Genomic DNA, 24,936 nt, shown 5'->3' with positions numbered 1-24,936 from the left:
CTGAGTTTTATTCTTTTATTTTTAGATGTTGACTTAGTACATTGATTGGTACCTGGTGTTTATTGTTATAAAAATGTATGTATGAGACATAATGTTGTGAATGGACAATTTTTACTGTTTAAATGTGCCTTCTTTTAGTTGCTATAAAAGTTAAAGAAATCCTTTGATTGACCAAAGTACTACTTTTTATCTTGTTTTGAGATGAGAGACTTAGTAAATTTACTTCTTAAGTCCTGAACTCAAGTAATCTCTCTGTCTTAGCCTCCTGAGCATTTGGGATTACTGATGTGCCACAGTGTACTGAGTCCAGGTTGAATTTTCCATGTGTTGAGGGAATAGAGGTGAAATACAAATTTGTGAGTCTCTCCATATAATTTGGGTATCTATAGAAGTGTGTTTTGTTTTTTTTTTTTTAATTTTGTTTTTTCAAGACAGGGTTTCTTTGTGTCCTGGCTATCCTGGAACTTGCTTTGTAGATCAGGCTGGCCTCAAACTCAGAGATTTCCCTGCCTCTGCCACGAGGGTTGGGATTAAAGGTGTGTACCACCACCACCTGGCTAGAAGTGTTTTTGCAGTTGCCTTTATATATATTCCTAGGCTTAGATTACTGTATTACCATTTTATGAAAAAATGATTACACACACACACACACACACACACACACACACACACACACTATACTGAACTTAATAATTGATTCCAGGCCTGAGGAATCTCCAGATTTGAAGCCTGATTTTTTTGTAGTCTTTTCTTTTTCTTTTGGTGACACTCTGTAGCTTTGGAGCCTGTCCTGGAACTAGCTCTTGTAGACCAGGCTGGCCTTGAACTCACAGAGATGGCCTTTGCCCACCGAGTACTAGGATTAAAGGCATTCGCCGCCACCACCCAGTTTTGTAGACTTTTTTTGTTGTACCTTATTTCTATATTGTGGAATATAACACAGATGGATAACTTGTTCACTGCAGCATATCTCTTCAGCAATGCCAACATGGTTTATTACTGAAAAGTCTTTTAAAAATACATTATTTTACCTTCCTGAATTGAGTCCCTTTGAAAATCCATTTAATGTTTTTGGCAGTATTATTTAATAGTGCTTTATTTTTATTAACATTTTTACATTTATTTACCTATTTATATATGGAGGTAGGTGTGTATTTATCATGAGGTCAGAGGACAGCTTACATGAGTCAGTTCTTTCCCTAGGCCCTGGGGATTGAACTCAGGTTGTCAGACTTGGTGCAAGCATCCTTACCCATAGAGTTGTTTCAATGGCCTTGAATGGTACTTTAATACAGCGCTGGCCTAGGGCATATTAATAAGTGGTAAATAAAAGCTTTTATTTATTGATTGTTATATTGTGCCAGGCATTGTGCTAAGTACTTTATATTTTCATATTAGTCCTGTGAGATTCACAAATGAAATAAAAAATGAGTAAGGTTAAATTATTTGCTGCAAGGCAAAAGCAAAATTTGATTGCAGACTCCAAACCCTGCCTGTGTTTTGTTTTATGGTAAAGAAAGTATTGGAAGCTAAGCCTAGTTGTACAGGCCTGTAAGCCCAGCTCCCTGTCTTTACTACACAGTGGGTTGGAGACAAGCCTGGGCAACTGACTGAGATCCTGGTTTGAAAATAAAAAGAAAGCACAGGCATTTAGATCCTTGGTGAAATGCTTACCTAGCATTCCTGGGGACTGTAAGTTCAGTCCCCAAGAATGAGTGAGAAGGAAAAGGGGGAGCAACAGTAGCAGCTATTCGATCCATTAGGAAAATAATTGAAAAGGAGGAAAAAGAAAAAAAGAAGCTACTATTGTATCCATGATGAAAAGCTCAGAAAAAGAATGCTTAGTGAAGTCCTTTGCTGGTTTAAAAATTATCATCATTATTATTATTGCCTTTGGGGACCAAACCTAGAGTCTTCTGTATGTTAGACAAATGCACCACTACAAAGCTATACCTCTGTCTTAGAACTCATTGTTCTTATTCGTCATTTATCCTTAAGTTATTAGTTATTACATCTTGTTATTGTTTGGTCTTTCATTACACTTTCCCTTCTAAAACAGCGGTTCTCAACCTTCCTAATGCTATGATTCTTTAATACAGTTCCTCATATTGTGGTAATCCCCCCAACCATAAAATTATTTTTATTGCTACTTCCTAACTGTAGTTTTGCAATCACATGGCAGCTTGCAACTGTCTATAACTCCAGTTCCAGGGGTCTGATATCCTCACACAGATACACAGGCAGGCAAGACACTGGTGCACGAAAATTAAAAAATAAATCTTAAATAAATTTTAAAAAGAATTTTAATGTAAATATTTGCTATGCAGGATATCTGATATACAACCCCCATGAAAGGGTGTACTGACCCCAAAATGGGTTGTGACCCATAGGTTGAGAACCACTGCTCTAAAACAATAATTTTTAAAAAATATTTATTTATTTATTATGTATACAATATTCTGTGTGTCTGCCTGCAGGCCAGAAGAGGGCACCAGACCCCATTATAGATGGTTGTGAGCCACCATGTGGTTGCTGGGAATTGAACTCAGGACCTTTGGAAGAGCAGGCAATGCTCTTAACCTTTGAACCATCTCTCCAGCCCCAAGATTTTTTTTAAAAATAAAGGAATGCTTTATTGTAGACAGACATAGAAGGGAAACCTCACAAAGATGGAAGTTAGAGATCAATATAGTTTTTAAAAACATATTTGATATTATAATGCCTTTGAGTTTAGTCAAAAATGTTAAGATTTCTTGTTTGTTTGCTTTGAGACTTGTAGCCCAGGTTGGCCTTGAACGCTTGATCCCTTTGCTTCTGTGTCACCACACTAAGCTGTAAATGTGTTAAGAATCCTCTTCCCTCCTCCTTCCCTCCCTCCTTTTTCTTCTCTTCCCCTTTCCCTTCTCCTCCCTTCCCTTTCCTTCCCTCCCTTCCTCTCTTTCCTCCCTCTCTCTCTTTCTTTTGAGAAGGGGGTCTCATTATGAGGCCCTGGCTAGTAGAAGACCTGGCTGACCTAATCACAGAGATCCACCTGCCAACTGCCTCCCAAAAACTGGGATCAAAGGTGTGAACCACCATGTCTGGCTATATTAAAATACTTTTTTTTTTTTTTTTTTTTTTTTTTGTTTTTCGAGACAGGGTTTCTCTGTGGTTTTGGATTCTGTTCTGGAACTAGCTCTTGTAGACCAGGCTGGTCTCGAACTCACAGAGATCCGCCTGCCTCTGCCTCCTAAGTGCTGGGATTAAAGGCGTGCGCCACCACCGCCCGGCTATATTAAGATACTTAAGAAGAATATGATATTTTATTGAGATATATTTAAGACAAGGTTTTATTGTATACCTTAGACTGCTCTCAAAGAGTCTCCTGCCTCTGTCTCCCAAGTGCTGGAACCACTGGTGTTCATCAGTACACTCAGTTAAAGATAATATTACACAAAAAGATTCACTATTGGAAAGTCAGGCTTGGAGGAACCAGTATCCTACCTTCTCAGGGACTTGAGTACAGACAGCAAGATAGTGGGGAAAAGTTCCCACTGTAAATGTCATAGTTAATTATTTTAGTAAATTTATAAGGTTTATAACCTTGATTGCAATCCGGTTTTACTGTGGCTGGTACTAGGGGTTGAAAAAAACCCTTACATATATTAAGCAAACACCCAATCACTAAACCATTTTCCCATCTCTCTATATTTTATTTTGAGATAGGATTTTGTTAAGTTTCCAGACTGCCCTTGAACTCACTCTGTAGCTCAGGTAGACTTTGAATTAGTGATCTTCATTCCTGAGTCTATGAAGTGACTGCAATACTGGCCGGTATCCAGGGCCAGGTCTACTTTTAGATTTTGAGACTAGGTTTTTTATGTACCCCAGGTTGACCTTGAATTTGAGATCTGCCTGCCTTAGTCTTTCAGTGCTAGGATTACAACCGTTTCTACTACACTGGGCTTGTTTTTAATTCAAACATTAAAAACTACCTTGTACCAGGTGTGGTGGTGCACACCTTTAATTCTAGCATTAGGTATGTGGATCTCTGTGAGTTTGAGGCCAGCCTTGTTGGTCTACAGAGTGAGTTCCTGGACAGCCAGGGCTATAGCACAGATGAAAGAAACCCTATCTTGAAAAATCAACCACCCAAACAAAAAGCTGCTTTTCATGATACTGAACATTGAACTCAGACTCTAGAGTGTGCTAAACATATGTTCTACCTCTGAGCTATTCCTTTAGCTCTGCAATCTAGTGTCAAATAGTTACTAGGTGATGCTTAATTTTGATTTGTCAGCCTGATTGGATTGAAAAGCACCTCCAAGAACAATGAAACACATTGAGGGCATTTCCAGACAGGATTAACTAAGGGGGCAGTATTATCACATAGACTGGGGCCTACATGAAATAAAAGGGGGAAAGGAGAAATCTTGCAGCACAGCCATTCTCTCTACTTTCTTTTTTCCTTTTTAATACATGTTCTCACTGTATGTATACCCCTCCATGTTCTGAAACTCTTGTAGACTAGGCTGGTGTCAGACTCAGAGATCCTCTTGCCTCAGCCTCCTGAGTGCTGAAATTAAAGGTATATGCCCCCACACCCAGCTCTTAGAACTTCTTAGCTGCCATGATGTGAACTGTCATGCTCTACCATGGCCTTCTGCCATGGCAGACTGAAGCTTCTGACTGTGAGCCAGAATAAATCTTTTTTTAAAAGATTTATTTATAGCCGGGTGGTGGTGGCGCACGCCTTTAATCCCAGCACTCGGGAGGCAGAGGCAGGTGGATCTCTGTGAGTTCGAGACCAGCCTGGTCTACAAGAGCTAGTTCCAGGACAGGAACCAAAAGCTACGGAGAAACCCTATCTCAAAAATAAAAAAATAAAAAAAAAAAAGGATTGATTGATTGATTGATTTATACAGTATCCTGCCTGTAAGCCAGAAGAGGGCACCAGATCTCATTATAGGTGATTATAAGCACCATATGGTTGCTGGGAATTGAACTCAGGACCTCTGGAAGAGCAATCAGTGCTCTTAACCACTGAACCATCTCTCCAGCCCCCAGAACAAATCTTTCTTTCCTTAAATTGTAAGATATTGTATTACTGCAAGGCAGGGTTTGAGCAAAGTATATTATTATCCCAAAGATGGGTAATGACCCATAGTCAATACTATTACCATAGTCATTTGTCTTATTGCTCTCGCCCTAGTTAATCACTAATTATTTTCTGTTCCTATAGATTTCATTTCTGGACAATTCACATAAACAAAATCATGAAGTATGTGGGCTTTCTCTCTGGCTGATTTCACTTAGTATAATATTGTCAGGTCTTTCTTTTGTAAGTATGCATGACATTTATATTGCTGAGTAATATTCCCCTGGGTATTTATAACATATTTTAGAACTCCATCAATCAGCTATGTGAAAAATGCCTATATGAATAGTGTTGCTATGAATCCTTGTGTACAACTTTTTCTTCTTGTATACGAGAGAGACAGAGAGACAGACAGAGAGAGAGAGAGAGAGAGAGAGTGATGTGGGAGGAAATGCATGCCAAAGCATATGTGAGTAGATCAGAGGACAACTTTGTGGAGTTTGGAGTCAGTTCTATCTTTATGTGGTTTCCAGGAATTGAACTCAGGTTTCCAAATTTGTGTACTAGCTGTCTTTACCCATTGAACCACTCCTTTCTTTTGAGACAGGGTCTCATGTAACTATACTAGTTTGCTACGTGGTAGAGGAGGATCTTGAACTCCTATCTTGCTTCCCAAATGCTGGGATTACAAGCATATGCTTGTATTTTTTTTACATATGTATACACACATATGTATAATTCAAATTTTTAAATTTTGAAAAATTATTTTATGTGTATGGGTGTCTTATTAGCATGTATGTCTATGCAACACTTGTGTGTCTGGTGCCTATGGAGGCCAGAAGGGAGCATTGAATTTCTTGAAACTAGAGTTATAGTTTCAAGTCACTATGTGAATACTGGTGATTGAACCCAGATACTGTGGAAAAGCAGCCAGTACTCTTAGCCACTGAGCCATCTCTCTAGCCTAGTCTTTCATATTCAATGTAAACTTTCTCTCTCTCTCTTTCCTTCCTTCCTTCCTTCCTTCCTTCCTTCCTTCCTTCCTTCCTTCCTTCCTTCCTTCCTCCCTCCCTCCCTCCCTCCCTCCCTCCCTCCCTCCCTCCCTCCCTCCCTCTTTCTCCCCACTCCCTCGGGTATGTGTGTGTATTTGTGCCACAACATTTATGTGGAGCTCAGAAGATAACCTGCAGGAGCCTATTCCCTACTTCCACTATGTAAGTCACAGGGCTTTAACTCAGGTCTGTCAAACTCTGAGCCATTTTGTTGATCTACCATGTATGGTTTTATATGTACTGGGGATCAAACCCAGGACTTGCCCAGTTTTGTGGACAAATTTTGGTGTCCTGTGGAAACTCTGTTTAACTTTTTGGAGAACAACCGCACAATGTTTAGCTGCACCATTTTACATTTCCACCATCAATGAATGAGGATCTGTTTTCTCCACATCCTTCTTAATGCCAGTTACAATATTTTTTATTATAGCCATCCTCTTGGGTATGAAGTAGTATTTTGATATAGTTTGATTTACATTTCCCAAATGAATAATAATGTTGAATATTGTTTCCTGTGTTTATTGGACAGTAACCCTTTCCCTATCTGTACAGGACCTAAGTCCCTCAGTACATGGCTAAAACCATAGTACTGTATCCTATAAAAATATTGCTTTCCTATGTACACATACATAGGATAAAGTTTGAATGTAAGGTAGGCCAGTAATGAGATAGAACAATTATAACAAAATACTTTAATTCTACTTTGATATTATATTTAAAACTGACTACAGCTGGCAAGATGGATCAATGGAAAAAGGTGCTTGTTATACAAGCCTGGTGGCCTGAGGTTGATACCCCAAATCTATGTAAAATTAAAAGTAAAGAACTAACTCCACAAAACTCGCTAAACTTTTATTGTGAAAGAAAAAATGCCCAACTTATTGGAAATTCAAGTTGTGATTTGAATTCTGTGACAGTTTTATTTTTTATTTTTTTAAAGATTTATTTATTTATTATGTATACAGCATTCTGCTGGCATGTATGCCTGCACACCAGAAGAGGGCACCAAATTTCATCATAGATGGTTGTGAGCCACCATGTGGTTGCTGGGAATTGAACTCAGGACCTCTGGAAGAGCAGCCAGTGCTCTTAACCTCTGAGCCATCTCTCCAGCCCCTGTGACAGTTTTATAAGGGTGAAATATTACCAGTACTTTTTTGATTGTTCATTTTTTTTGCTTTGAGAGTAGTCCAGAGTCTCCACAACTTCACAGTCCTTCTTTCTTAGCTTCCCAGGTTCTGAGATTACAGGCATGCACCTTCGTATTTGACTTTTGCTATAAAAATATGCTTGTGGTGGCTCAAATGAGACATCTCCATAAGTCTCAGACATTTGAATATTTGGACCGATTGGTGAGTATTTGGAGAGGATGAAGAGGCCTTGCTGGAGGAAATATGCCCCTGGGGGTGGGCTTTGAGGGTTCAGAAGACTTGCACCTTTTCGAGTTTGTTCTCTATGCTTCCTGTTTGAAATGTGAGCCCTCAGCTACTGCTCCAGCTGACATGCCTGCTGCTATGCTGCCTCGTCATGATGGACTCTTATGCCCCTGGAACAGTAAGCCCAAAATGAATGTTTTTTTTTTTCTAAGTTGTCTTGGTCATGATCTTTTATCATAGCAGTAGAAAAGAAACTAAGACAGAAGTTGGTGCCAGGGAGTTGGCTAGTGCTGTGACAGACCCGATCATGTAGATTTTTGTTTTTATGGAATGTGGAAGACTTTGGAACTTTGGACTAGAAAATTGGTTTAATGCTATAAGCAGAGCTTGGTGCTCAATTTTTGTGGGACCTTGGAAGCCAGTGGTGTTGAGAACTATTCGGACTTCAGAGGTCCAGCTCAAAAAGTTTCAAAGGAGAACAATAATAGCAACTGGGATAGAGACCATTCTTGTATTTCTTACAGAGAGCTGGGTTCAGTTTCCAGCACCCACATGTCAGCTTATAACTGTCTCTACCTTCAGTTGTAGGGGATCCAGAACCCTCTTCTGACCCTTGCAGTTAGTTGCCAGGCACACTCATGTGCATAAAATAAAAATAAATAAATCCTCAAAAAATAACAGACTAATTTTTTTTGATGGAGATTTCAAGACAACCTAATATTGACAGTTGTGTGGATATTAGTATTCACTCTTATGGAGACATATAGTGAAAAAGAGCAAGTGAGGCAGAAAGAAATATAAAATGTACAGTTTGAAGCAAAAACGACCACAGCCAAAGCCTGTGCTGATTAAAGCAAGACCTGATCTGCGTTGTGGCAAAGGCAATGGTGCCCTCAGAGCAAGACCCTACCCAGCTAAGCTTTCACTTTGTTAGAAGAAAAGGCCTAAGGAATTTTCTCCTTAAAAAGGAACAACAAATCAAAGCTGCTACAAATGTGATTCAAGAGCTCTAGAGTTTGCCAGAAATGACTTTGTGGTTCTGGCTTTAGGTTCATGAAGGATACAGGAGTAAAGGGGTTGTGGAATCTTCTGTGATTTTTCTTCCTATGTCCTAAGAATGTGCCTGAGACTAAATTTAAAAAGTAGTAGATGGGGTAGAGAGATGGCTCAGCAAGTTTTTTGGGCGGGGCGGGAGGTGTTTCAAGACAGGGTTTCTCCGTGTAACAACCCTGGCTGTCCTGGCACTAGTTCTTATAGACCAGGCTGGTCTCAAACTCACAGAGATCCACTTGCCTCTGCCTCCCAAGTGCTGGGATTAAAGGTGTGTGCCACCACTGCCTGGCAATGGCTCAGCAGTTAAGATTACTTTGCTGCTCTTGCAGAGAGCAGGGTTCAGAAAGCCACTGAGACCAGGCATGTGGTAGGTGAGTCCATTGTATGAAACTGTGAGCATGAAACCTGGATTGCATTGAAAACCCTAAGATTTTGGAGATGCCAGCCTCCTGAGATAATCTGTTAAGAAGAGCTGCACACAGGGAGTAGGAACAGCCCAAGAGAGAGAAGTATGTTGCAGTCAGAAAAGCTGGAAGGATAGACCCATCTAAGCCCTTTGAAATCATAGAACTACAGGATTTGGAGTTTGTGCTGCTGGGTTTTGGCCTTGCTTTGGTCCAGTATTATCTCAGTATGCCCTCTTTCCTTCTTTTTGGAATAGTAATGTATATTCTGTGCCATTGTATGTTGGAAGTATGTAATTGGCCTTTTGATTTTACAGGGGTTACAATTAGGAGGTTGCCTTGAGTCTAAGAAGAAACTTTGGACTTTTAAACTGTATTGAGACTGTGAAAGACTATAGGGACTTTTGAAATAAGACTAAATGCATTTTACACCACAATACTGTGGAGATCAGGGAGTGGAATGTGGAATGTTGGGAGCTGTGGGCTTGTTGGAGGATGTATGCCACTGAGATGGGCTTTGAGAGTTCAAGAGACTCCACCATTTCAAGTTTTTCTCGGCTTCCTGTTTGAGATGCGATCTCTCAGTCTGCTACTTGCTGTTCCACTACCTCACCATAATAGGTTCTTAACTCTGGAACCATAAGTTCAAATAAACCCTTTTCCACATAAGTTGCCTTGGTTGTGGCATTTTATCACAGCAGTAGAAAAGTAAGACAATGCTGTAATAAATTTATATAAACGTAGTATTTTTGCTTCTTCCTGGAATTTTTATTTTACTTATACTACATTATTTACTTGTTTATTTACATGTGTGTGCACTAGCACAAGTATGGAGGCCAGAAGACAACTTTTGGGAATCAGTTCTCTACTTCCACCGTGCGGGTCCTGGGGTCCATGTGGGTTCAATGACTCAGATTGTCAGGCTTAGTGACAAGTGCCTTTACCACTGACCCATCTTACCCATGCTCCCTTTTGTTTGCTTTTTTTTTTTTCTGTGGTATCACCATGTAGCACATGTTAGACTTGAACTTGCAATCTTCCTGCCTTACCCTCCCAATTACTGGGATTTAGGTGTGCACCACCATGCCTGACTTTATTCAGAGAATTTTCTGTTACATTTGGACTGCAGTTTACTGAATGTGACTAAAATGTGGAAAGTAAAACTATAGATAAGAGAGGCTTTGTTACATGTTCTTTAGAAAAATATTTATCCAAATCTTTTTGTTGTTGTTGTTTTTCTGAGACAAGGTTTCTCAGTAGCTTTGGTGCCTGTCTTGTAGAACATGCTGGCCTTGAACTCACAGAGATCCGCCTTCTTCTGCACCACCACCGCCCTTAATACCTCACTTAAAATGTTAGCAAATGGGGAATGTGGGTGAAGGTTGTACTATATTCTTTGTATATTCTTGCAAGCTCTTTCTCAAGTTAAAAATTATTTCAAAATAAATAATTAAGGTAAAAAGAAATCTCTGACCCTTGAGATGGCTTCTTAGGTAAAGGTGCTTGCTACCAAATCTGATGACTTGAGTTTGACCATAGAACCTATGTGATAAAAGGAGAGAATGGACTGTTGAAAGTTGTCTCTGAGCTCCATGTAAGCCCTATGGTGGGGGACTGCAATTGTGTACACAGAGTAAATACATAAATATAAAAAAGAAAAAAATCTTACTTGCAGGAAATAATATTTTTGTGACATTGGAAGTATGTTGATTTGACAGTGTAACCTGATAGAGCACTTTATGAATTCTTAGTTTTATTCTTAGCTCTCATATTAAACAAAGATGTCTTAGTAGCACAATCTTATTCACTAATTTCTGAAAGTTCTCATTGAACTGTTTGTTAATTATCCATCAAAGAAAACAATAAATTTTTAATTTATACTTCCATGATTTTTTTAAAATATAAGTGAATTATTTAGTGTACTGAAAAGAGTACAGTGGACATGGCAATAATCTCCTGCCCCATAATAGATCTTGAATGTAGTCCTCCTGCAACTTTTTTGAGGTATCTCAACTTCATCTTTGCATTGATGCAATTGTCATAGCATCAACTGTTTATTTATTTACTTATTTATTGAGACTGGTCTCAGTATACAACCTTGCCCTATCTGGAACTTGATATGTAGACAAGAATGGCAGAGGCAGATGGATCTTTATGAGTTTTATAGACAAACAAGCAAGCAAGCAAACAAACAAACAAACATCACGAGGTTGTGGTGGTGCAAACCTTTGATCCCATCATGTAGGAGACAGGCAGGTGGATCACTGGATCACTGTGAGTTCGAGGCCAACCTGGTCTACAGAGCTAGTTCTAGTATAGCCAGAGCTGATACACAGAGAAACCCTTGTCTCAAAGAACAACAACAAAAATGAAAATAAATAAAAAGAAAATAAAATGCTGACATGAATGTAGGTAAAGGGGAACCCTTATACACTGCTGGTAGGGATGTAATCTTAGCACATGTTTTACATATTATATTGTTAGACTCTTTCACTGGCTTTTGTAAATATTTAATACATTTTTGTTCTGACATTGTTGTGTTGTGTGTGGGTGTATGCACATGTGTACAGGTGAACCTGTGAGTAAGCATGTGGAGACCAGAAGTCAATGCAAATGTCTTCCTCCACTGCTGATTTATTGGGTTGTAAATGTAGTTCAGAAGGTAAAAAGCCCTGAGTACAATCCCTGGCATTACATAAACCAGGCTTGGTAGCACACATCTATAATCTCAGCACCCTGAAAGTCGAGCAGGAAGAACAAGGTTAAAAGTCATTTGGCTACATAGTGAGTATGAGACCAGCCTGGGCTACATGAGAGACTGTCTCAAAAACAAAAGCTACATTATCATGGAAGTATTTCCAGTGTAAAACACTTAAACAGAAACAAAACAGTATGGTACTACTTACTATAAGGGAAAATACACAGATAAATGAAATGAAGATAGTCTAAAAGTAAACTCAAATATTAATGATCAAATAATTTTAATAAGAATGCCAAGAAAACTCAGCAGGGAAAGAATAGTGTTTCCTTGTTGTTGCCAGGACAATTGAATATTCATGTGCAAAAAATGAAGTTGGGCTTTCTCAAAAAAAAAAAAAAACAAAAAAAACAAAATGAAGTCGCAGGAGGACTACATTCAAGATCTAGTATGGGGTAGGAGATTATTGCCATGTCCATTGTACTCTTTTAAGTATACTGAGTAAATTCACTTTTTCTTTAAAAAATCATGGAAGTATAAATTCAACATTTATTGCTTTTCATTTGATGGATTACCTCTGCTTCCACCTCCCAAGTGCTGGGATTAAAGGTATGGGACATCATACCCAGCCCAGCTTTTAATTTCTTAATGATAGCCATTCTAACTGGAGTGAGATTATATAGTTTTAAGTGATTGCTGAGGATGTCAGACTTTTTTTTGTGTGTTTTCCATTCATATTCTTTTGAAAGCTGTTTATTCACACTAGTCCGTTTATTAATTGGACGATTTAGATTTTTGGTAGTTTTTGTAGTTCTTTAAATATTCTAGGTATTGGCCGGATGGTGGTGCCACACGCCTTTAATCCCAGCACTCAGGAGGCAGAGGCAGGCGGATCTCTGTTTGTTCGAGGCCAACCTGGTCTACAAGAACTAGTTCCAGGTCAGGCTCCAAAGCTACAGAGAAACCCTGTCTCGAAAAAAAAAAAAATCTAGGTATTACTCTATGATGTATTATTGGCAAAGCTTTCTTTTTCCATGTTTGTAGGTTGTCTCTTTACTCTGGCGATTTCTCTTTGCTAGGAAAAAGGTTTTTTTTTCTTAATTTTTTGTTTTGTTTTGTTTCAAGTCACAGTTTCTCAGTGTAACAGTCCTGGCTGTCCTGGAACTCTCTTTGTAGGCCAGGCCGGCCTTGAACTCACAGAGATCCTCCTGCCTCTGCCTCCCAAGTGCTGGGATTAAAGGTGTGCGCCACCACGGCCTGGCTAGGCAGAAGCTTTTAATTTCATACAGTATCATTTATAAATTCTTTTTTTTTTAAACAATTTTATTTTATTTATTTATTTATTGTGTATACAATATTCTTTCTGCTTGTATGCCTGCAGGCCAGAAGAGGGCACCAGACCTCATTGCAGATGGTTGTGAGCCACCATGTGGTTGCTGGGAATTGAACTCAGGACCTTTGGAAGAGCAGGCAATGCTCTTAACCGCTGAGCCATTTCTCCAGCCCCATTTATAAATTCTTAGGATTATTTCTTGTGTTATTAAATTCCTTTTTAGAAAGTACATGCCTACGCCTGTGCCTGTATCTTAACATGTTTCACCTACCTAAGTTTCTTCTAGACGTTTACGTCATATTTAAAGTCTTTGATCCATTTCAAATGGACTTTTATGAAAGGTGAGAAGTATGGATCTCTGATAAAATTTTAAGTTGAATAAACTAGAATATTTACCAAAATGCATATTTTGGTATCAACTTGTCCTTTATGGGGATTGTTTAGAGTGCATTTCTTAATGTCAAACTAAACAAAATTCAGAATTAGTGGGTATATTAGAACTATCATGTAAAACCAAGATGAATTTATTAAAGCTATTCTTAAAACTAGTTTGTGGTCAGTAGTTTTTGCTATATTGATGTCATGTAAGTGGCTCAATTAGCAAAAGCCCTTTACTTACAAAGCAAAACCTACTTTTTAATAAAAGCATGTGTAGCCAGTTTACAGCAAATCTTTTTGGAAAGTATTTTATATTCATTATTATTTTTTAAAATAACTTTTCCTATGGTGGTTTTATGTCAAGTTGATGCAAGCTGTAATCATCTGGGAAGAGGGAAACTTCAATTGAAAAAAATGCAGTAACCAGATTGGCCTGTGAGCAAGCCTGTGTTGCATTTTCATAATTGATAATATATGTGGGAGGGCCCTGTTCACTGTGGTTCCATCTCTGGGCAGGTGGTTCTGGATTGTTTTAGGAAACAGGCTGAACAAGCTGTGGGGAGCAATACAATAAGCAGCATTTCTTCATGGTTTCTGTATCAGTTCTTGCTTCTAGGTTTCTGTCTGACTTTCCTCAATGGTGTACTGTTACCTGGAAGTATAGGATAAAATAGATCCTTTATTATCCAAGTTGCTTTTGCTCCTGATGTTTTATTATAGCCTTAGAAACCTAAGGCATTGTGCTTGTGAAATATACATTCAGAAAAATATATAGAATTTATACATATAGTTTTAAATTTTTACTATTTTATTTGTATGGGTGTTTTTTCTGCATAAATGTCTGCTCATATACAACATTTGTGCCTGATGCCCACCGAGGCTAGGAAGGGGTATTAGATTCCATGGAACTACCATTATAGAGAGTTGTGAGTCACCATGTGGGTGCTGGGAATTGAACCCAGATCTTTTGGAAGAGTAACCAGTGTTCTTAACCTCTGAACCATCTCTTCTGCTCTCAAGAATTTATACATACAACTCAAATGATTGCAAAGGAAAATTCAGGAGATCGTGAAATGGTTCAGTAGATAAAAGTACCTGCTGTGAAGCTTGATCACCCACATTCAATTCCCAGTACTCACTTGGTAGAAGGCGGGAACTAACTCCAGCAAATTGTTTTATGATAGGCACAAGTGTGTAGATCCACTGAGCTATTTTACCAACCCCTTACTTTATTGTTTTAATACTCGCATTTCTATTTCTAAGCAATCTAGTTTTATCTGATTGTTGAATTCTCTCACCTGTGCTGCATAGTGAGATTGTCTGTAATAAATGAGGGAGGAAGGGAGGCGCAGACTTCATCACTCCTTACTACATCATGCATTGATAGTATGCTACAAAGTTATATGCCTTGAATGACACAAAGTTAAAAATAATGTATATCACTTCCTTTCAAATGGCTAAACAAATGAAACACCCGTGAGTATTCATGTACATGTGCATGTGGAAAGTAGACGTTGATGTGCATTGTCTTCTTTAATTGCTTGCCATCTTTTCTTCTTGAGGCAAGGTCTTAACTATGTCTTGGCTGCCTACAACTGTGTAGACCAGGATGATCTTAAATCTACAAGATCTGCCTGCCTTTGCCTCTTGAGCTGTAGAATTGTTTTTGTTTTTTTTTTTTTGGAGCCTATCCTGTAGAATTAAAGGCATATGCTACCACACCCAGCCTTCTACCTTACATTTTGAGCCTAAAGCTTACTGATTTGGCTAGGCTAGATAGCCAGCACATTCTAAGAATTCTCCCTTCTCCGGCTCCCCAGCCCTGGAATTGCAAGCATGCGTTACTGCACCTGGCTTCTACAAGGGTGCTGAGGATCTAAACTTAGGTGTCCATACCAGTACTTTACTACCAGAGCATTTCCCCAGCCCCCTGAATTTTTTTTTTGTTTGTTTGTTTGTTTTTCGAGACAGGGTTTCTCTGTAGCTTTGGTTCCTGTCCTGGAACTAGCTCTTGTAGACCAGGCTGGCCTCGAACTCCCAGAGATCCGCCTGCCTCTGCCTCCCGAGTGCTGGGATTAAAGGCATGCGCCACCACCGCCCGGCTCTGAAATATTTTTTATATTGAAAAAAAATCCCAAACATATTTTTTTTAATATTTATTTATTTATTCTGTATACAATATTCTGTCTGTGTGTATGCCTGAAGGCCAGAAGAGGGCACCAGACCTCATTACAGATGGTTGTGAGCCACCATGTGGTTGCTGGGAATTGAACTCAGGACCTTTGGAAGAGCAGGCAGTGCTCTTAACCTCTGAGCCATCTCTCCAGCCCCCCCAAACATATTTTTAAAAAAGTAGCAAAATAATACAATGAAACTTGTTCATGGATTCCTAATTGGTAGCTGCTTTCTTTATGTCTTAGAAGATGGAGATGTGGTAAGTTTGAGGCTAGCCTAGTCTACATAGTTCTGGCAGACAGGGCTAAATAGTAAGATCCTGTCTCAGAAAAAGTGATGAACAAGTAAAGAAGACAATGCACATCAACGTCTACTTTCCACATGCACATGTACATGAATACTCACGGGTGTTTCATTTGTTTAGCCATTTGAAAGGAAGTGATATACATTATTTTTAACTTTGTGTCATTCAAGGCATATAACTTTGTAGCATACTATCAATGCATGATGTAGTAAGGAGTGATAAAGTCTGCGCCTCCCTTCCTCCCTCATTTATTACAGACAATCTCACTATGCAGCCCAGACAAGTCTTAAACTTTAGGTACTCCATCCTAAGTACTGATATTATAAGTGTACACCATCATACCTTGTATGGAGTAAACTGACTTTGATTTTTTATATACCAGAAGCTTTATAGTTGGATCATATGGTAGTTCTATTTTTAATTTTTTGAGGAACCATTGTATTAAGTTCCATAGTGACTGGACTAATTTAAATTCCCCCATCTTCATAATTTGTTCTGTATTTTCTTTTTAATAATATATTTATTTTGTTTGAGGTGTGTGTGTGTGTGTGTGTGTGTGCACCACATGGGTACAGGAGTCCAGAGAAGTCAGAGGAGATTTTGAAACCCCTGGAACTGGAGTTACAGATAGTTGTGAACTTCCATGTGGGTTCTGGGAACTGAACTGGATCCTCTGCAAGAGCAGTAAATGTTCTTAAACACTGAGCCATCTCTTCAGACTTCTGTTTCATTTTGTTTATGATAGCCACTTTTGCTTGGGTGGGATGGAATTTTGATGTAGTTTTGATGTTAATTTTCCTGGTGACTAGAGATAATTGAATATTTTTTCATGTATTATTAGCCAATCTTAAAAAGAAATGAATACATTATGCCAAGTGAAATAAAACGGACATAAATACTGTATGTGTCCACTTACATGAATTATCTAGAATAAGTAAATTCAGAAATAGAGAATAGAATGTGGATTGGGGGGTAGATGTGGATAAGATTTTTTTTTGGTAGTTCTGGCAATCAAACATAGAATTTTGTATGTTTAAAGCATACATCTGCTAGGAAGCCACATTCTCAGTCCCCTAAAAACTGCTTTTCTTTTGTTTTAGAAATTAGTTTTGTTGTTTGTCCATGCCAGCTTGGAACTCCCAGGTTTGGGGGATTCTCCATCCTCAGCTTCCTAAGTAACTAAGACTGTAGGGGCATTCCATAGCACTCAGTTGGATAGGGCACTTTTATACTGCGTATAGATTTTCGGTTTAAGATGATGAATCATTTTGGGAATGAACTGAATTGATAATAGGACCAGCAAGATGTCTCAGTGTATAAAGTGCTTACCATGCAGACAGCTTGAGTTTGGTTTCTGGAACTCACATGAAGGTAGAAGGAGAGAACCAACTCACACAAATGATAAAAATTTCAACAAGTGACCATAGCACAACATTGTGACCATACACTTAAAATAGTTAAAATAGGAAATTTGATTCTACATATATATTACTACAATTAAAGAAACTACTATTAGATGATTTCTAGAAGCTTACAAAAAAGTCTTATAGAAATCATGCAATTTTACTTACTGTGTATAGCTGAGTGAATTCAAGATTTGGATACCTGTATTGAATTTGGTGGATTGAGCTGAGCTGAGAACTAGGTTTCTGCATGTGAGACTTACTGAACTATATGCCAAGTGCTATATTAGTCACTGTAGCTATATTAAATAAGATAAGGCATAGTCCCTGGAGTCTTAGTTGCTAAGTAGTACAGAAACAAGAATAAACTTTTAAGAAAGAAGCAATTAAAAATCAGGTCCTTGTTTTCCCCTTAATGATTTCTGTTGTAGGGTGACATTAAATTATTTTTTTTCCCTCCCTTAGATTGCTATGGAAATATATGACCACATAAAAGGAAGTGTATTCTGAGAATTCTGATACCTGAAATGTAAGTGGACTGACTGAAGAGTCAAACAGGAAAAAAGTTCAGTGCCAACCTTAGTTATAATGGCTACTGATTCTGGGGAGCCAACTAGCACAGAAGATTCTGAGAAACCTGATGGGGTTTCCTTTGAAAACAGGGTTGTTCAGATTGCTGCACCTCTGATTGTAGAAGCTAGAATGAAGGAAAAAACAAGCACCTTCTCTGCTGCCGGGGAAACCATTGAAAGAAAGAGATTTTTCCGAAAGAGCGTTGAGATGACTGAAGATGACAAAGTTGCTGAATCTTCCCCTAGAGATGAAAGAATAAAGGTTGCAACAAACATTTCAAGAGTAGATAAGCTTCCTACCAATGTGCTGAGAGGTGGACAAGAAGTTAAATATGAGCAGTGTTCAAAGGCAACCTCAGAATCCTCAAAAGATTGCATCAAGGACAAAAATGAAAAGGAAATGGAAGAAGAAGCAGAAATGAAGGCTGTAGCAACTTCCCCTAGCGGCAGGTTCCTGAAATTTGATATAGAGCTGGGAAGAGGAGCATTTAAGACAGTATATAAAGGACTGGACACTGAAACATGGGTTGAAGTTGCTTGGTGTGAACTACAGGTGGGTTTATACTTTTCTTGGCTTTATGAATTCCATGTTTAGCTTCCTTGACCGCCAGAGTAATCCAGGTTGAAGAAAAGTGAAGATCCCTTCTACTGTTGTCTAGAATTTCTGTTCCTTTCTAATCTGTTAGGAGCTCATGGCAAGCTTTTTAAAAATTATCTTTCCCTGTTTTTCCTTTTTTTTTTTTTGGCAATGCTGAGGATGGAATCTAGAGCCTTTTTACATCTTAGGCAAGTATTCTACTAGTGAGATATATTTCCAGTCAGTTACTTTTTTTTCAAAGATTTATTTATTATGTAAAGTGTTTTGCCTGCATATATGCCTGCAGGCCAGAAGAGGGCACTAAATCTCATTGTAGATGGTTGTGAGCCATGATGTGGTTGCTGGGAATTGAACTCAGGCAGGACCTTTGGAAGAGCAGTCAGTGCTTTTAACCTCTGAGCCATCTCTCCAGCCCCAGTTACTTTTATCTTAATTTTTGCAGTGCTGGGAATAAACCCAGAGCCTTATACAAGTATTCTGTTGTTGAATTATACTCTGCTTCTCTCTATCTAATTCAATGCTGGGAATAAACTCAGAGCCTTATTCAAGTGTTCTATTGTTGAATTATACTCTGCTTCTCTCTATCTAATTCATTCATTTGCTTCTTTAGATTATGATGGTTGGACCAAATTTTGGGCCTTCTACATGCTAGGCAAATGCTCTACCTCTGAGCTATAAAAAAAATACCCAGCCTTTGGAAATACAACTAATTTTCACTCTATATTTACCATTTTTCATTTGCTATTTTGAGACAAAGTCTCCAATATAGCCCAAGCTGACCCTGAATTCTGTATGTAGCCTAGGCTGGGCTCAAAGTAATGTTCTTCCTCTCTCAACCTTTCTAGTGCTAGAATCGTAGGCATATGCCCATCATGCTTGCTTTCCTTTCCTGTTTTGAAAAAGAAAAAGTCTATGTTGTGACATTCTTTGGGAATTTTTTTTTTATTAGTTTCAGGAAATTCCCCAAATTCTCATTCATATCTCATTTTAAGAACTGAGTTTAAAAAATAAATAAATAGGGCTGGAGAGATGGCTCAGTGGTTAAGAGCACTGCCTGCCCTTCCAAAGGTCCTGAGTTCAATTCCCAGCAACCACATGGTGGCTCACAACCATCTGTAATGAGATCTGGTGCCCTCTTCTGGCTTGCAGGCAGAGTACTGAGACTACTGTATACATAATAAATAAATAAATCTTTAAAAAATAAATAAATAAAAATAAAAAAAAGAACTAAGTTTATATGTCTCATTGGTTGATTGTTGCACTACATAATTAAGTGTATGGTAGAAGTGTATTGAGTATAGTATCTACCCTTCTTTCTTTCTTTTTTTTTTTTTTTTTTTTTTTTTTTTTTTTTTTTTTTTTGGTTTTTCAAGACAGGGTTTCTCTGTGGCTTTGGAGCCTGTGCTGGAACTAGCTCTTGTAGACCAGGCTGGTCTCGAACTCACAGAGATCCACCTGCCTCTGCCTCCTGAGTGCTGGGATTAAAGGCGTGTGCCACCATCGCCCGGCTCTTTTACCTTTTTCTTACAAAAAAACATGAAATTCATATATTTTCCAAATAGTAAAGATTTTCTTTACTCTTTGAAAACTTCTATTGATATTCTGTCCTCATGCCTTTGAAATTTACAGCAATGTGAAATCACCAGAAGCTATAGAGGTTAGTTAGCTCAAGTTTGTTTAGTGAGGAAAAATTAAAGAAAAAAATGGGGAAAACAACTAAATTACCAGATATTTTGTTCTATGATAGATTTTTTTGTGTAGTACTATTGACAAATGAGGGAGAAAGCAGCATAGAAAGTATTAAATGAGAATAGTTTCAGGCAGATGTAGATCAAATATAAGGAGAACAAGCTTTGGTAACCTCAGTCAACTCATGAGAAAGTTCAGTGTTCATATGGGATGCTTAAAATTAAGATTGGGACTGGGATTATGGCTCAGTTTACTACACAGTGCTTGCCCTAACATGCATGAGCAAAGCTTTGAGTTCAGTCTTAGCGCCACATATACCACATGCCTGTAATCCTGGTGCTGGGGAGTTGGGGGCAGGAGGATTAGAAGTTCATAGACATCCTTGACTACGTGAGACCCTTCCGCAAAACAACAGCAACAAAACCAACAATAGAAACAGAAAACAAACCACAAAATTAAAATTGAATAAAGACAGTCACTAAGTATAGGTTGCTATTGTTTAAATTCTAATGGTATCTTTGAGTGTGGGTGTCTATAAAATATCCAGATTCCACACATTATTTATAAAGGGCTGTTGGTTGTCATTTGGATAGACTGGAACTTAATCTAAGTGCATGGGGTAGGAAGTTTATTATGTTTTATTTGTGACATGGTCTGATATATTTCAGGGTAACCCCAAATTCACTGTGTATCTGAGAATGATCTCAAACTTCTGAGCTTCCCGCCTCCACTTCGGAAGTGCTGAGCTTACAGGCATGTACCACCATGCCCAATTTATTTGATTTTTGGGGACTGAACTTCTCTGCCAACTGAACTACATCTCTCTAGACCAGGCCTCCTTGAAATAGAACCTAGATATCTAGCAACTCCAGGTTAGAATCTGAACTAAAGATATCACTGAAAATCAAAACAGAGTAAAACCACCAACAAGAAAAATAGGACCAATAGACTATAGCACGTTACCATGTTGAGTGAACATTCTGTGTACTTTTTATTATAGTAGTGATTATAGTCAAGGTAATGTTAGAAGTAGAAGAAATACCTGAAAATCCATGTTTAAGGGTTAAGCATGATGCGAATACCTGTATTTCCATCATTTGGGAAATTGAGGCAGAAAAATACTTAGTTAAGATGCCAGATCTTGTTTCTGAAAAAAATTTTTTTTTGAAATATTCACTGTAGGGATCTTAATTTTGCTCCTAAAATAGTTTTATTGTCCTTTCAGAAATGTTTCTAGATTCTGTTTGAGCCACACAAGAAAATGAATATGCTTAATTCCTATAAAGTCTCCCCCATACACTAAGTGTTGTTTAGTTGTATTTCCTTTTGTTTTCATCATTCCAGCCATGAATGTTAAGTGTAGACCCGGGAGCAAAGAGCTTATCTTGAATCTAGGGATGACGAGTCTTGCTTAAATATATATGTTCTAGTCTCTTTGTTTAACAAATCATATAACATGATTAAATCTAAACGAAAGACAAATGCTTTGCAAAATGGCAAAGGATGATGGTGGAAGAAAACTCTGGTCTTGGAAATGTTATTTGTTTTTAAATAGTTTTGTGAATTATTTTTAGTTATTTGTTGCATAGGCTTTTTATAAAAAGAAAAAGAAACTGGTATGTGTAGTAGGTTGAATAATGACAACTCAAAGATGTCCATGTCTTCATCCTTAGAACTTTACATTGTTAAAAGTACCTTTGTAGATGAGACTATTAGAGATGGAAATAGGGAAATTATTTTGGTTCATCTAATTACCAGTGTTTGTAAGGAGACAGGTAAGTTGGCAATCATTTGAGAAAGATCTAAGAATCGAAGCAGAGTTTGGAGTGATGCTGTTACAGGACTTGGGTCACCAAGTCAAAGGATGCAGATAGTCTGGAAAGCTGGAAAAGGCAAGGAATTAAACAGTTGCCTAGGGTCCCCAGAAGAAACAGTGCTCTTGTCTGAATTCTAATCTAGTGTGATTCACTATAGATTTCTGATTCTCATTTCCTCAAGATAATATGTCTGTATTTTGATCCACTAAGTTTATACTAATTTGTTAGTATAGTGATAAATTAATACAAGCTAATACTGTTGTCATTATTTTTTTGGTTTCTCAACAAATAAACACTCCTTGCAATGTGCCAGACTTATACTATGTGCTCTAGACACAAAAAGGGAGAATAAGCAGACACAGCCGGATTTCATAAAGCTTATCCTAGGAGTTTATAGTCAGTATATGAAGAAGCCTTGGAGATTGGAGTTAGCAAAAGATGAAAGAGTTGTTAAATATGGGCTTGTTCAAAGGAAATGAGAGGTTAGAAGTAGAAAAAAACAGAAGTACTACTCTTTTACTACATCATTTTTCTTTCTGCATTTATTTTCAGGTGATTTTCAAGTTACAAAGATATATTATAAACTAAAATATTGAGCTTAACCAGAATATCTCTGTTTCCTCACAAAAACTCCTCTTTTCAGTTCTATGGTCATATTCACGTTTCTATACTGCGTTTACTTACATGTTCTCCCTCCTCTTTAAGTTATTCCTTGAAAGGGTACTAACAGTTTCTCCCTTTCCCTCTTCTCTTTTTCTTTCAGAGATGAGGTCTCACTATATAGTCTTCAAAGATCAAGAACTCATTAAGTAAACCATATTAACCACAATTATAAAATCCTTTTGCGTATTAAATGCTAGTATTAACAACATGCATTACCGTGGTTGGCTAGCTAAACTCCACATTTTTGGCAAGATTACCACAAAAGTGATAACTCAGTCTGTGATAGCAGGGGATACATGGTGTTGCTACATATTAATGGTAGTGTAATTTTGACCTCTTGACTACAGTATTATCTGTCATATTATTCTTACTATAAAGTTATTCTTTTTTCTTTTTAGATTAGTATGTATCTTAGGAGTATGTACTTTGACACTGTAAAATACGCTCAGAATTTAAATCACTAATTTTTGGTGCTCTCTGGTGTGTTTACATAGGTAATCTACAGTGTAATTATGGCATTCTGGTTTTTTTTTTTTTGTGAGATTGATCTGGAACTTGCTGGCCCAAGGTGGCCTTGAACTTTTGATCCTCCTGCCTCAAATAGCAACTTTCTATTTCCTATTTTTATTCTATGTTTATCAGTTGCCACTATCTCTTAGCTTTGTGTGGTCTTTCCTCACTATGCTGTTAAGTTTCTGAAAATTAAACAATAGAGGAATTTGTAGTTGAGGTGTTTTAGTATAGTTAGTAACAATGGGATTATATACTTTGCATTTATCATAAAATTAAAATTTAATTGAACACTTGTATAAATTCTTACTAATTTAGGAGAGATGGCTCTGGTTAAGAGCACTGGCTGTTCTCCCAGAAGTCCTGTAAAAAAGAAAAAAATTCTTACTATTTTATTTAATTTTGGCAACAGTTATATAAGGTAAATATTATTATTTCCAGATAGCAGATCTGAGGTTTACGCACATTAAGTAACCTGGTCAAAGAGGGTATTCCATCATTTATAGTTTTATGTATATGTGTCAAAATTATGATATTTGGGCAATGATGGTGCAAGCCTTTAATCTCAGCACTTGGGAGGGAGAAGCAGGAGGATCTTTTTGAATTCAAGGCCAGCCTGGTCTACAGAGGGAGTTCAGTGCTACATAAAGAAATCCTGTCTCGAGAAAAACAAAAGAAATGTAATTACATATTTTTCCCCTTCCTCCAACTCCTCCCATTTCCTCCCTCCCTTTCAAATTCATGCCCTCTTATTTATATTACTACACATAAAAATATATAAATGTAATCTTCTAAATCCATTTGCATTGTTTATATGCATATATATTATCTTTAAACTTAGCATGCCAAGTGGTGTTACCATTGTTCAGGTCTTGTTTAGGAATCCATATTGTTGAGATTTCATGGGTGTAGTCTCCCTGTCATATATAGAAGACACAATATTGTATCACCTTCCTAGTTCTCCGGCTTTTACAATCCTTTTCTGCCCCTCTGTGCTGTTCTCTGAGCCTTCAGCGTAAATGTTATGTTATAGATGTAGTAACTGGGGTTGGGCACCCCAAAGTCAGTTGTTCTCTGTATTTTGACAAGTTCCTGCTTTCTGTAACCATCTCCATCTGGTGCAAAACATAAGTTATTTTTACTGCACAGTGGTGGTGTATACCTTTAATCACAGCACTCAGGAGGCAGAGGCAGGTGGATCTCTGTGAGTTTGAGGCCAGCCTGGTCTACAAGAGCTAGTTCCAGAACAGCTAGGGCTATTACACAGAGAAAGCCTGCATTGAAAAAAACAAACAAACAAAAAGCTTATTTGATGAAGAATAAGAGCTACACCCACTCTTAAGAAGGGCTTAGAGGTCTAAATCTCTGCCTCCTCTCTCTTACTTTTAGGTGATTTCTCACAAAGTTACCTAGGGTAGCCTCAAATTCCTGGGCTCAAGTGACTCCTATGCTATCATTCTAAGTAATTGAAACTTCAAGACCACAAGTGCTCACCACCTTATCAGGCTTCCCAGCCCTCTTTTATGTTAAGTACTTTTTTGCATGTTTTTCCCTCTTGTCTTAAAATTTTTTTTATTAATATTTATCGAGCCCTACATTTTTCTCTGCTCCCCTCCCTGCCTCCCCCCTCCCCACTTCATCCTCCCCTAAGGTCCCCATGCTCCCAATTTACTCAGGAGATTTTGTCTTTTTATACTTTCTACTTCCCATGTAGATTAGATCTATGTGAGTCTCTCTTAGTGTCCTCATTGTTGTCTAAATTTTCTGGAATTGTGGCTTGTCGGCTAATTTTTTTTGCTTTATGTTTAAAACACACCTATGAATGAGTACATGT

The 24,936-nt window shown here is 37.9% G+C and overlaps 1 protein-coding gene across 3 annotated transcripts in view; it reads left to right on the top strand.

Moving 5' to 3' along the window:
- Wnk3 (WNK lysine deficient protein kinase 3) overlaps nucleotides 1-24,936 on the top strand; it is a 135,030-nt gene that overhangs the window by 13,662 nt on the left and 96,432 nt on the right. For all 3 annotated transcript variants that reach the window (XM_057760117.1, XM_057760116.1, XM_057760115.1), the window contains exon 2: nucleotides 17,719-18,378. In XM_057760117.1, coding sequence (XP_057616100.1) covers nucleotides 17,842-18,378 — 537 coding nt within the window. In that variant the 5' untranslated portion in view covers nucleotides 17,719-17,841. The remainder of the gene's footprint in view (nucleotides 1-17,718; nucleotides 18,379-24,936) is intronic.

This window comes from Chionomys nivalis, chromosome X, assembly GCF_950005125.1.
Source record: "Chionomys nivalis chromosome X, mChiNiv1.1, whole genome shotgun sequence".
In the NCBI taxonomy this organism is placed as follows: domain Eukaryota; kingdom Metazoa; phylum Chordata; class Mammalia; order Rodentia; family Cricetidae; genus Chionomys; species Chionomys nivalis.
The sequence above is the reverse complement of the archived record's forward strand: the minus strand, read 5'-3'. Positions and strand labels throughout refer to the sequence as shown.